Source organism: Symphalangus syndactylus, chromosome 2, assembly GCF_028878055.3.
Source record: "Symphalangus syndactylus isolate Jambi chromosome 2, NHGRI_mSymSyn1-v2.1_pri, whole genome shotgun sequence".
Taxonomy (NCBI): Eukaryota; Metazoa; Chordata; class Mammalia; order Primates; family Hylobatidae; genus Symphalangus; species Symphalangus syndactylus.
The window spans coordinates 110,161,807-110,174,809 of NC_072424.2; the positions used below are offsets into that span (position 1 = coordinate 110,161,807).

Sequence of the window (13,003 nt, forward strand, 5' to 3'; positions counted from 1 at the left end):
ACAGATTAGCAATTGCGTGTTGCTAGTGATCTACAAAATTTTATTGAATTTACGTACTTTGTTTAACAGAAATTATGTTTCCAGCACTGTTATAAATACTTTACAAATATTAAACTCATCTGATTCACTTAATACTCATAGCAATCTTGTTAGGTAAGAACGATTATTATCGTCAATTTCCAGAAGAAGAAACTGAGGCACAGAGAGGTAAATTAATTTGCCTGAGGTCACACAACTAGTAAGTATAATCCTCTCTTAAAACTCAGCAATGGTCAACCTTTAAGCTTGATACTGCATCCTTTTCCGGGCCTTCTCACTGAACGGTAGTTTTCAATGAAAAATCATTCAGGGAGCAACACTGGAAATAAATAGTTGCCTGATCATAATAGTTGAGTTTATTAATAGTTTTCTAAGTGTCAGATACTGTGCTAAGTGCTTAAAAAAACAACAACTCCTGTAAGCAATTCCATTAGAAGGCACCATTTCCATTTAAATGAAAATACTGAACTATGTGTGGCTCATAACTTTTCTCTAAGTTACATGACTAATAAATGGAAAGAAGGAATTCAAACCTGAACTATCCATCCAGTCACAGAACCCACCTACTGTAGTATGAGATGTACTGCCTCTCTATTAGGGAGCTAGTCCTTTAAGGAGAGAGGGCTAAGGGATGATGATTTTGGCTGGCTGTTTTTCTTTTTTCTCCCCTTTGCCATAATAGGCCATCAGCAAGTTTTCTATTAAATGGAATGAGACACATCGCATTTAAACAGATATATTAGGAGTGTAGTTCATCTATGAGAATTCCCAGACAATAAAAGCCCCTCAAAAAAAGCAGTGTGTTAAGCCAATTCAATAACCCCCATTTCTAGCAAAGTATATCCAACCATGACTAACAGTCATGACAATGCCATTACTGTTGACTAAAGAGAGTGGTGGAATCAACCTTCTTTAAAAAATTTTAAATTTACGATAAAGTCACATCTAAAATAAAGCTTAAAAATAGTCATGCTGAAATATGGAGAGGTGGGCTGCAGAGTGGTCTCGAGTACCTGACACAGAGATGATCTCACATGAGAAGTACAGTTTAAATATAAATTACCAAGAATATTCTTTTCTACAATTTCCATATTCACCTGCAATGTGATATGCTGTCATCTGATAATACCCACATTTTCAAGCCACAATTTTAAACATTTTTTAAGAATCAAAATACAAATCAATAAATTGAGATCACAAATGAGTTGCAACAGCCAATAATTGTATTATAATCCTATCTTTTCTAGAGAGAAAATCATTTATGTTTATTTTATATTTTAGTCATTTTAGAGATTATTTACCTTATTTTATAATTTTAGAAGCAAATAATTTTTACATGGTTAAAATTTAAATTTTAAATATAATAAATATTTTTAAATTTAGTCATTCTTATCAAACTACTGATATATTTTCTTTGCTTAGTCTTATAGTTACTATAAGTATAAAATGTGTGCAGTAGTCTTCCCTCATCTGAGGGGAAAACATTGCAAAACCCCCAGTGGATGGCAGAAACTACAAACTCTATACATACTATGCTTCTTCCTATACAAGCATTAAAGCTTAATTTATAAATTAGGAGATTTCCAAATACTTTCTTGTAAGACCTTAACAACAATAACTAATAATAAAGCAGAACAATTATAACAATATGCTGTAATTAAAGTTATGTGAATGTGGTCTGTCTCTCTCTCAAAATATCTTATCATACTGTACTCACCCTTCCTGTGATGCGAGATGATACAATCCCTACATAATGAGATGGAGTGTAATGAATAACGTAGGCATTGTGACATAGTATTAGGCTACTACTGACCAGAATCTATATTCCTGAATCTCTGCAACTATTCCTCACCTGCAGTAAATGGCTTGGTGTTACTCATTTCAGGCAATCCCTTGTTGAAGTCTTTGTATAGGCTCAATGCTTTCTAGCGCAGCACGTTGCTGTCAATCGAAACACGTTTCTGTTCATGTTTTCTACCCACAAATTTAATGCCTTTTCCATTTCAACTAAGCACTTATCATGCACTGTGGCCATAACTTTTGCAGTCTGAAGTGAGACAGCAAAATTGGCATGAATTTCTTTTTCCTTCTTCACAATTTCACAGAGAGAAGATTTATTCTTAGCATAGGTCTTAACAATCTTATCTTTTTTTATTAAGTTGAGAGCTTTCTCCTTTTCACTTACAGAAGCACTTGATGGCTTCTCTTGGGCATATCTGAATTGCTAGCTAGCATCACTACTCTTGTGCTTTGGGGTCCATTGTTAAAGAAAATAAGGGTGACTTCAACACAAGAACTCTGATACCATGATAATCTGATAACTGCAACAGTAAGTCTAATAACTGAGATGGCTACTAAGTTAATAATAACTGAGTTACTAAGTTACTAATAACTAAGTTACTAATAACTGAGATGGCTACTAATAAAGATGGGCAGCGTTTCCAGTGTGAATACGCTAGACAAAGGAATGATTCACGTCCCAGCTGGAATGAAGCAGGACAGTGCAAGATTTCATCAAGCTACTCAAAATGGCATGCAACTTAAAATTTATGAATTGTTTATTTCTGGAATCTTCCAATTAATATTTTCAGATCACAGTTGACCATGGGCAACTTAACCCATGGAACCACAGATAAGTGGGTCTAGGCACTATCAACATTTAAACTGCAAATACAAACGAATTAGGCACTATCAACATTTAAACTGCAAATACAAATGAATTCTTTGTGTGAATTAGACACCAGAAAATGAAACTGATTTCTCACAATTCAACTGTAATCGATATTCTTAAAACTCACTGCAAATGACACACCACACAATATGATATAAAATGAATCTTCTCATTTCTGTGAAAGTACTTTTTGTTTGTAGCAGAAAAGGACTGAGGCTTTTTGATACAGTGATTTATGGAACATAAAATAAAGAATAAGGAGAAGCTCTTAACTGATGGCTTTTCAAAACATAGGAGTCTTTGATTTTATGGAAAGAATATATACTTTTCTTAAATTATTAGAAATCATCTCTACTAGAAAAAACAGCATGGAAATCAGACAACTTAAGGCAAATCCTAGATTTATGAATTCTACATCATTAAAATTTTGTTGAAACCTTGAATAAGTTGCAAATGAAAACTGGTTTTGAAAGGCTACCTTAAAATCACTTACATATTACTAAATATTTTGAATTTATTTTTCAGTAGAGTTTTCTTTCTTTTTTGAATAATATCCTATTTTAGTTAATTTTCAAGGAAAATGTTTCATAATACTTAATAAACTTTAAAATATTTTAAGGTTTAGCAAGATAAGGAATCCATCCTATAAGTGGTATTCTCACATAATAATAGGATTTTAAATTCTAGCCACCAAACCTCTGTCCCCTGTAACAACAAAAGTTTGTATGAGCACTCCCTTATGACCTACTGTCCTTCCCTCAAATCCGTTTTGCTCAAGGCAAAGAACTTTTGTTGTCTAGAAGACCTCCCAACATTGCAAAAAATGCTCCAATGCCTTTCATGTTGATGCAAATGTCTAGTGAAGACAGCTATGTATTCCCAAAAGTACTTAATTCTAAGTTCATGTATCTGAGAATTACTTGATATGCTTCTTATAGGAAAGTTTATCTGAGTATCATTTAATATGCTTCACATAGGCAAGTTAGCGAAGAAAGATGAGGTACCAAGCAAATATCCTACATAGAGGGTTGAAACATACACTGAGCTCCCTGAAACATACATAATTATTTTATTTCATTCAATTCAATTATTAGCATTAACAATGGGAAGAATAAAAATGCATTAACAGTAAGTGGTTAAGAAATTTACAATTAATGTTTGCCAAAAAGTGGATAAAGGACCAATTGTTTGAAACATTTGTTTTTATTTCTGAATCTACAGTTTTACATTTGTCTCTTAAGCCTGGTTCCAATTAAATTTACTGCAAATGACATACAGTACATATAAATGAAATATTCTCTTTCCTGAGGAAGACTTTTCATTGGTACAAGGGAAGGACTTGGGCATGGTATTAATTATACAAAATTAGAATCTGCATTCCCCTTTTCCATACACAAAGTAGAAAATAACTTATTGCACAGAGGTAAATGATTCACCTGCAGTCACACTGTTGGTAAGTCTCCTGTTTGCAAAAATAACCTATAAATATTTAGGACTACATATTAACTCAATAACATTCCCTAAAGCCACTCCCTTTGCCTCTGTATGTAGTTATGAATCATTTTGTAAACCAAAGGCAGAACTGTAAACAAAAATATTTGTAAACAAAAGAAAACTAGGGAAATATATTAAAAATTAACAAATTTTAGCCACGAATAAACTTATAGAATGTGCTCAGTGTTTCTATCTCTGCTAAAATGTCTTGAGGTTGATAGGAAAAGTGTTATGACTGTCCACCTTTTACAGATGAAAAAACCTAAGGCTACATCATTACCCCAGAGTGACTTACCTGAGAGCACATACTTTAATTAAAGGGTGGACTTACGATTCTCTAACCCATGTATTTCCCTCTAGATTCCAGAGTCTGGCAATTCATTCCTTATCCACATCGCTTCATTACATGGTCTGGGGACTGACAGAAAGGCAGCAACGTCTGGCCTTCTGAATGTTTACTGTATTCTGTATGCACTATTTAATTCTATCTTATTCTTTCTTGTGTCTTGGCCATGTCTCCCCAATCTCACTGTAAGTTCTTTGAGAGTATGGATCATACCTTTGGCCTCTGTGGAATTAACAATTACTAGCACAGAGTCAAGGACTTGTAACTTTTTAAAAATATTTGTTCATTCACTAAGTAGATGCAAAAGTTCTGGTAGGCCCGTTCCAGAAGGGTGGAAAATAATTGTATGGCACAGGCAAATTGGGTTTATTTACCACCCAATTCTGTATTTTTTTATTTGTGTAGAAATTCACTAATTTTCTTTTTTCTATTTTCAAAAAAATATTATAACTTTTTTTATGACAGTATCCACTGTTTTCAATGAAGCAGATGTTCTCAAACATTATTGGTGAGGAATGTAACCTTTATGGGTATAATTTATCAATATGTAAACATACTATTTTAAATTGCAATTCCAGTAATTCCAATTGTAGAAATGTTGCCTAAAATAATAATTAGCGGTGTTCATGTGCATACCAAAACGTGTACCTTTGATGTGCAAAATTAGGAGATAACCAAAATATTAGATATAATCCAAGCTTTCAGACTCTTGAAAAAGTATGCAGGTCAGCTAAGCCAGTTCTTTTTTCTCTAAAAAACTTTCAAATAATTGAAAAACATTTCTATATTTTTTACTGTTTTCATTATATTAACAACATCAATTTCTTCTTCCATTCATGCAAATTAATTTTAGCCTATGAATGAGTTACATACCTTTATTACATGATGCTTTTCTTGGAACACAGGAATCTTAAACATTTGGCACCAATATGTTGTATCTTTGTTTGGGATGGGGACCTGTCTTAATAAAAAGGGGAGGAAGACACAAAGTCACCCTCTCTTAACATGCTCCTGAATAAAATAATGTAAGCAAAAATGCTCGTATACACTTTCAATAAGCCCATCCCTACAATCATAAAACCTGAAAACACTTACGTCCTGATTTACCAGATCAAAGTATGGTAAGGCTGTAGACAGCACACTAGTTTTCTCAGGATTCAATAACCGCAAACTCTTGGTGCCCCTATTGGAGTCATGGTACTTGGGACCAGCTTCTCCTGCATCTTCATGGTGGTAGGCCCAGATCACTCTCACAGTGCTATCCTGGGGATCAGACATGGGCATGATTAGGTCTCATGAGAGCACTTTCCTTACCACTGAGTTGAGTTTAAAGAACTCTGTTGTAAACAAGATATAGAAGTGAAGAAAAGACAACAATGACATTTGGAGTTCTCAACATGGTCTCTAATATTAATTGCACAAATTTGATTAAGTCATTAAAGATCCAAATATATGAGTTACTTTTTGGAAGGAATCATCTCTCAGCATGCAAGATTATGTGTTCCAAAACATACTGAAGGACAACTGACTCAGTAATTACACTTTTAAATATATGACACCAATAAATCATTGTCACGCCAAAACTTTAAACTTGCAACTGGTAGCTTCTAAACAAATATTCTTGTTCAGCAGCAGAGACTTTGGAAACTTAAATGCCATGGAAGATTTTAGGGAAAAACAAATTAATACAATGAAAATTAAAATTACCTAAGACTTTTCCTTTTACAGTAGATGTTTTCCTAGGCACTAGCCTAGTCACACATATAAATTTACAGAAAGTATAAATATAGAAGGATTTCTGATTCTGAGTTTTTTAATTATACTACAGTTAATCTACAGTCATTTTATGAATCCTGGGAATTTCCTAGGGACTGGTTTACCGCAACTACGGAAAGTACTGTCAGATGAAATTGGTTTCCATTGAGCAACCAAGAGAGATTGCCCAAAGGGCTATGGGTTGGGGAGGGTTTGCTGGGGTGTAAAGAAATTGTTCAATCCTCCCACAGATAAAGGTGTTTTTGCCAGATCTTTGTAATAAGAACTTTGAAAATAAATAATAAAGCAAAAGCTATTTATTTTAAATGTTCTCTTTGCTATATTCTTTCTTAATAAGTCAAATGACTATAATTATTATTCCAATTAAAGTATAATTGCACTGTATATTGCATTAAAAGTAATCCCTCTCTTTGCATGCATTTTTTCTGCCTCGTTTACTCTTTATGCTGAATGTTAATCAGAACTGCTTCATATTTTTTACATTCCCATTTTTGAAGCTTTGATTTACAAAATAAAAAGGTAATCGTATTGGTCTACACAAAATAAAATTAATCCAAACAATTCATGGAAATTTCTGAAGTATTACATATCTTCTAAATATTTAATTTGAATGCACATAAAGATATTAATTTTTGCATGAAGTCTGAAAATAAGAAATCTCATTTAATATGCCAATAGGCAATTATAATCAGCCACCTATTCATCTTGATTTTAGGAATTTACAAAGGTGAGTCCATTACAAATCAGATGAATTATATCCTAATATTCAGATTCATAATTCTTTCTTGTGTAATACATTTCTTCAAACAGTTATCTGTTGTGTATTTTCAAACTTTATGGATAGTAAGATGTATTTATGGCTAAATCATACAAATTTTAAAGGGATCTTCAAAATGTTAAACTCACACAAAAATGGATTTTATTGAAATTTACAGTCTTATACATTTTTGGCTTCTAAAAAAGTAAAAAAGAAAGAGCTAAAAAAAACTAAAAAATAAAAATAAAAAAAGATTTCAAAAATATTAGAAAAAAGACTATATGACTTGTTTCTCTTATTCTTTAAAGTGCTTCACAAGTGTAAATATACAATTTATTCATGCATGCATTCACTCATAGATGCCTTACCGTTATACTCTTGTCATTTATGTCACATGTATGCAGCTCTCTGGTAAATTCAATTATTGTGTGTGTGCTATTTTCCATGGCATATTCTAGATGGTAATCTTGCTGAGCATCTTTTTTCAACTCTCTATTTGCATTTGTAAAATAATCCTGTGGAAAATATGGAAAAGAAAAATCAGGATACCTAAATACAAAGAGAAAAGAATTTATAGGACCTTTAAAAACAAAGTCTTGATATCCAGAGTTATTTTATAAATCCCGGGAATTTCCACGGGGCTGGAGTATTCCAACTGGGGAATCAGGTCCCTGGGAAACTAGTCTATCTTTGAACTTCTGACCTTTCAGGAAAGCATAGTGTAGATTGATAATATCATAGAGCATCAAGAGATGGAATGAATAAACATTTGATACCATTGTGTGCCTTTCCTTCCTTGGAAAAATTAAAAGAGGGACTATAGCACTATGAAATGTCTTACCGCAAAGTTTGCATTTATACAAAAAAAGTTTAATAACTAGTTAGCAGCAAAGCCAGAATCAGCCCTAAGGTCATCACTCTTTCTATTACAACTCCTGGTGGAGCCCCACTTCACCATTCATAAGAGCAAAGAGATCCGTGGGCAAGTGCGGATTATAGGTTGTTTCAATATGACTTTCAATGGCATATCCTTATTAAAATAAAATGCAATGGGAAATATGCAAAGAAACAAAACTAGTTGAATTACACGATATTGAAAAACTAGGGAAGTTTTGTTTTTGGGGATTAGCCATAATTTTTGTACTAAACTTGTTCAAAGGTGTACCTATCACTTCTTTTTGAGACGGAGTCTGGCTCTGTCACCCAGGCTGGAGTGCAGTGGCACGACCTCTGCTCACTACAAGCTCCACCTCCCAGGGTTCACGCCATTCTCCTGCCTCAGCCTCCCGAGTACCTGGGACCACAGGCGCCCGCCACCATGCCCGGCTAATTTTTTTGCATTTTTAGTAGAGATGGGGTTTCACCATGTTAGCCAGGATGGTCTCGATCTCCTGACCTCATGATCCGCCCATCTCGGCCTCCCAAAGTGCTGGGATTACAGGTGTGAGCCACCGTGCCCAGCCAGTGTACCTATCACTTTTGGGAGGCAGACCAGTGCGGTGGAGAGAACATTGGCTTTGGAAGAAAATGACTAGGATGTGATTCCCAGTTGTACTCCTAAACAGCCTTGAAGAATTGTTGAAGTAAAACTCTGAAAGCTTAAGTTTTAACATTACTAAAATGGGGATAATATATACCTATTTTATAGATTTTGAAAAATAAACAAGTGAGATAGTATGGGCGGGGGCATAACTGCCTACATGGTTAGCGCCCATTCGATACATTATTTTCTCTTTTGCACCATAGTTTGGTTTTATCCCCAAAATATCTTCTTATGCCTTTTACCATTCGCCTACTCTGTTGAGTCATCAAAATCACAGTATTAATTTTTGTCACTTATAAAAGACACAAAATTTGCCTTAATTACCGCCTTTGTGGTTTTTCAGTACCTGATGATATTTTGAGAAGTTGTACAGTTGATTTAGAATATACATGCTGAAACATAATTATAATTACTTTTACTAACAGTAAAATTGTATTTGAAGAATTTATAGCTATGTTTGACTGAGAAAATGCAATATACAAGATAAAACCTCCCATTGTCTATAAAAGTCATACTCAAATAGATGGCATTTGGCATTTTTATTCCTAGCACTTTTGTATGGTAATTACAAGTGTGCGTATGTTTCCCATCCAGGGTACCACATCTAGATTTTCTTTAGTATGTTAAAACCCCAAATTTTTGGCAATGCAGAGTCTAACTCACCTTTCTTGACAATGATAACAATAACTACAGCTTCTTATAGGCACCAGGCCCTGTTTACACCTGTTACATGTATTAACTAAACTAATCTTCAAATCAAATCTATCGTGATAAAACTATTTTTCTGCTTTACAGATGAAGACATCAAAGAACAAAGAGGCTAAGCGACTTGCCCAGGATTTACAGCTAGTAAACGGAAAGGCAGGATTCAAACCTTGGCACTCTGGCCCCAGAGTCTGGATCCTTTTTCACTCTTCTACAGCGTAGTGGCCACTGCTGGTGTGTCCGGAATTGGTGGGTTCTTGGTCTCACTGACTTCAAGAATGAAGCCGCGGACCCTCGCAGTGAGTGTTACAGTTCTAGAGGTGGCGTGTCCGGAGTTTGTTCCTTCTGATGTTCAGATGTGTTCGGAGTTTCTTCCTTCTGGTGGGTTCGTGGTCTTGCTGGCTCAGGAGTGAAGCTGCAGACCTTCGCAATGAGTGTTACAGCTCTTAAGGCGACACGTCTGGAGTTGTTTGTTCCTCCTGGTGCGCTCGTGGTCTCGCTGGCTTCAGGAGTGAAGCTGCAGACCTTCGCGGTGAGTGTTACAGCTCATAAAAGCAGTGTGGACCCAAAGAGTGATGAGAAGTAGCAAGATTTATTGCAAAGAGTGAAAGAACAAAGCTTCCACAGTGTGGAAGAGGACCCGAGCGGGTTGCCACTGCTGGCTCGGGCAGCCTGCTTTTATTCTCTTATCTGGACCCACCCACGTCCTGCTGATTGGTAGAGCCGAGTGGTCTGTTTTGACAGGGCGCTGATTGGTGTGTTTACAATCCCTGAGCTAGACATAAAGGTTCTGCACGTCCCCATCAGATCAGTTAGATACAGAGTATGGACACAAAGGTTCTCTAAGGCCCCACCAGAGCAGCTAGATACAGAGTGTCGATTGGTGCACTCACAAACCCTGAGCTAGACACAGGATGCTGATTGGCGTGTTTGCAAACCTTGAGCTAGATACAGAGTGCCGATTGGTGTATTTACAATCCTTGAGCTAGACATAAAGGTTCTCCACATCTCCACCAGACTCAGGAGCCCAGCTGGCTTCACCCAGTGGATCCTGCACAGGGGCTGCAGGTGGAGCTGCCTGCCAGTCCCGCGCGTGCGCTCGCACTCCTCAGTCCTCAGGTGGTCAATGGGACTGGGCGCCGTGGAGCAGGGGGTGGCGCTCGTTGGGGAGGCTCGGGCCGCACAGGAGCCCATGGAGGGGGTGGGAGGCTCAGGCATGGTGGGCTGCAGGTCCTGAGCCCTGCCCCGTGGGAAGGCAGCTAAGGTCCGGTGAGAAATCGAGCACAGAGCCACTGGGTCGGCACTGCTGGGGGACCCAGTACACCCTCCACAGCCGCTGGCCTGGGTGCTAAGCCCCTCACTGCCCAGGGCTGGCAGGGCAGGCCGGCTGCTCCAAGTGGGGGGGCCCGCCAAGCCCACGCCCACCTGGAACTCCAGCGTCCCGCAAGCACCGTGCACAGCCCCGGTTCCCGCTGGCGCCTCTCCCTCCAAGCTGAGGGAGCCGGCTCCCGCCTTGGCCAGCCCAGAAAGGGGCTCTCACAGTGCAGCGGTGGGCTGAAGGGCTCCTCAAATGCCACCAAAGTGGGAGCCCAGGCAGAGGAGGCAGCGAGAGCAAGCGAGGGCTGTGAGGACTGCCAGCATGCTGTCACCTCTCACTGGGATAGGATGGGTACGTTTATTTTTGTTTATTTTTCTGTCTCCAGAAATTAGCTATGTCAGTTTTTCACATAAAATGTTACTTTTCTTCTGCCAAAGTTGAGGCTTGTCAAAATTCTTATTTTGAGAACTGGGTTGCAATTGTGAAAGTAATTTAAATGAAATACTCCTGTGAGTCTGTGATTTTCCCATTTTTCATCATATAGATTTTCAATATGTAAATGAAATAACAATGTCTGTAGACAATGAGAAATTTAGATCAGTTAACTGTGCCTTTTCACTGAACTCATATTTCATTACATGATCCAAGCAGTTTTTGCAATACAATACAAACTGTAATCAGTTCAAAGAGTAGAATAATTATCCGAGTCTTGCAAATATGTTTCCAAAACCATTATTTCCACAAAATATGGAAGTATCCAGCTGGTTTGCCAATTTTCCACTCATTCTATTTCCACTCAACAATACCAACTCCTTCCAGCTATTCCACCTTTTTCTGGCTTTTCAGGTAACTTAGTTATTAGAAAATGAGAGAAACTTCACTCAACTTACGTTGATGACCCTTTGCGCCATCTGCCCTATGTAATCAAGCGAGTGCTTAATATTTAGAAAAGACAGCTGCCAATTATTTCAAAGTTCTGAACTCCCAGAAAAATGCTGTTGTCTAAAAGAAGCTCATATCTTCAACCTTACTGAAGGAAAATATGGTTGGATCTCATTTTAAATAAAATTTAAATATGAACTAACCTAACCACCATGGTAATTCCACTATAATTTTTTTCACAGCCTGGGCGCGGTGGCTCATGCCTGTAATCCCAGCAATTTAGGGGGCCAAGGGGGGTGGATCACCTGAGGTTAGGGGTTTGAGACCAGCCTGGCCAACATGGTGAAACCCCGTCTCTACTAAAAATACAAAAACTAGCCGGGCATGGTGGCAGGTGTCTGTAATCCCAACTACATGGGAGGCTGAGCTGAGGCAGAAGAATTGCTTGAACCTGGGAGGCGGAGGTTGCAGTGAGCCAAGTTTGTGCCATTGCACTCCAGCCTGGGTCACAAGAGCGAAACTCCATCTCAAAAAAAAAAAAAAAATTTTTTTCATATTTTCCGACTTTGAGGTCCTATTTTGGAGGCAGATCTTCAGATTTGATTATAATACACCTTAGCTATCCAAATAATATTATTATTTAACATGTTTACTTCAGCTGGGCCCTCACTAATGGCTGGAAATCCATGTTAATCTCTTGCTATTTTCTGAAGACACCTCCCAAAACAAACATTCTAAACCTTCTCTTGGCAAGATTCTGACATTTCCCCATCCTCAGCTTATGATCACACATCTCAGTTTATTGAGAGAATTTCAGTTATGATACATGAGAGCTCCCATTTTCATTCTTTCTATCCTAAAAAATATCTACTTTATGGAATCAAAATAAAAATACTGATTGTAAAAGAAAGCAGAAAAAGAGAAAAAAATAAAAAGAGAAGATGGAATAAATAGAAAATAGATGTAAATGAAATGGAGAAACATCACAATAGATCCTACAGACACTAAATGGTTAATAATATTATGCTTATCTTGAAGCCAAATAATTGGATACTTTAGATGAGAAACAAAGTCCTTACAAGACAAAAACCAGCCAAAGTCATTCAGAAGAACAGAGGTACTCTGAATAGCTCTATAATCTACTCATGGGTAAAAACCTTTCTAAGAAAATTCTAGGCCAAGATGCTTTCACTTGGAATTTTACCTAATATTTAAGGAAGAGGTAATACCAACTGTTCACAAATTCTTCTAGAAAATGAAAGAGGACAGAACACTTCCTAACTCTTTTTTTTTTTTTTTGAGACAGAGTTTCATTCTTGTTGCCCAGGCTGGAGTGCAATGGCATGATCTCAGCTTGGCACGATCTCAGTTTACCACAACCTCTGCCTCCCGGGTTCCTAATTCCTTTTTTTATACCAGCATTACTTTGTTACCAAAATTAAAGACACTACCAAAAAAACTACACACCATTA

General features: G+C 37.0%; 1 protein-coding gene across 1 annotated transcript in view; it reads right to left on the reverse strand.

Moving 5' to 3' along the window:
* MOXD1 (monooxygenase DBH like 1) overlaps positions 1-13,003 on the reverse strand; it is a 107,084-nt gene that overhangs the window by 71,488 nt on the left and 22,593 nt on the right. Inside the window, exons 2-4 of the mRNA XM_055264324.2 lie at positions 7,452-7,598; positions 5,646-5,813; positions 5,424-5,507 (exon numbers count right to left, since the gene is read on the reverse strand). Of these exons, the coding sequence (XP_055120299.2) occupies positions 5,424-5,507; positions 5,646-5,813; positions 7,452-7,598 (399 nt within the window). The remainder of the gene's footprint in view (positions 1-5,423; positions 5,508-5,645; positions 5,814-7,451; positions 7,599-13,003) is intronic.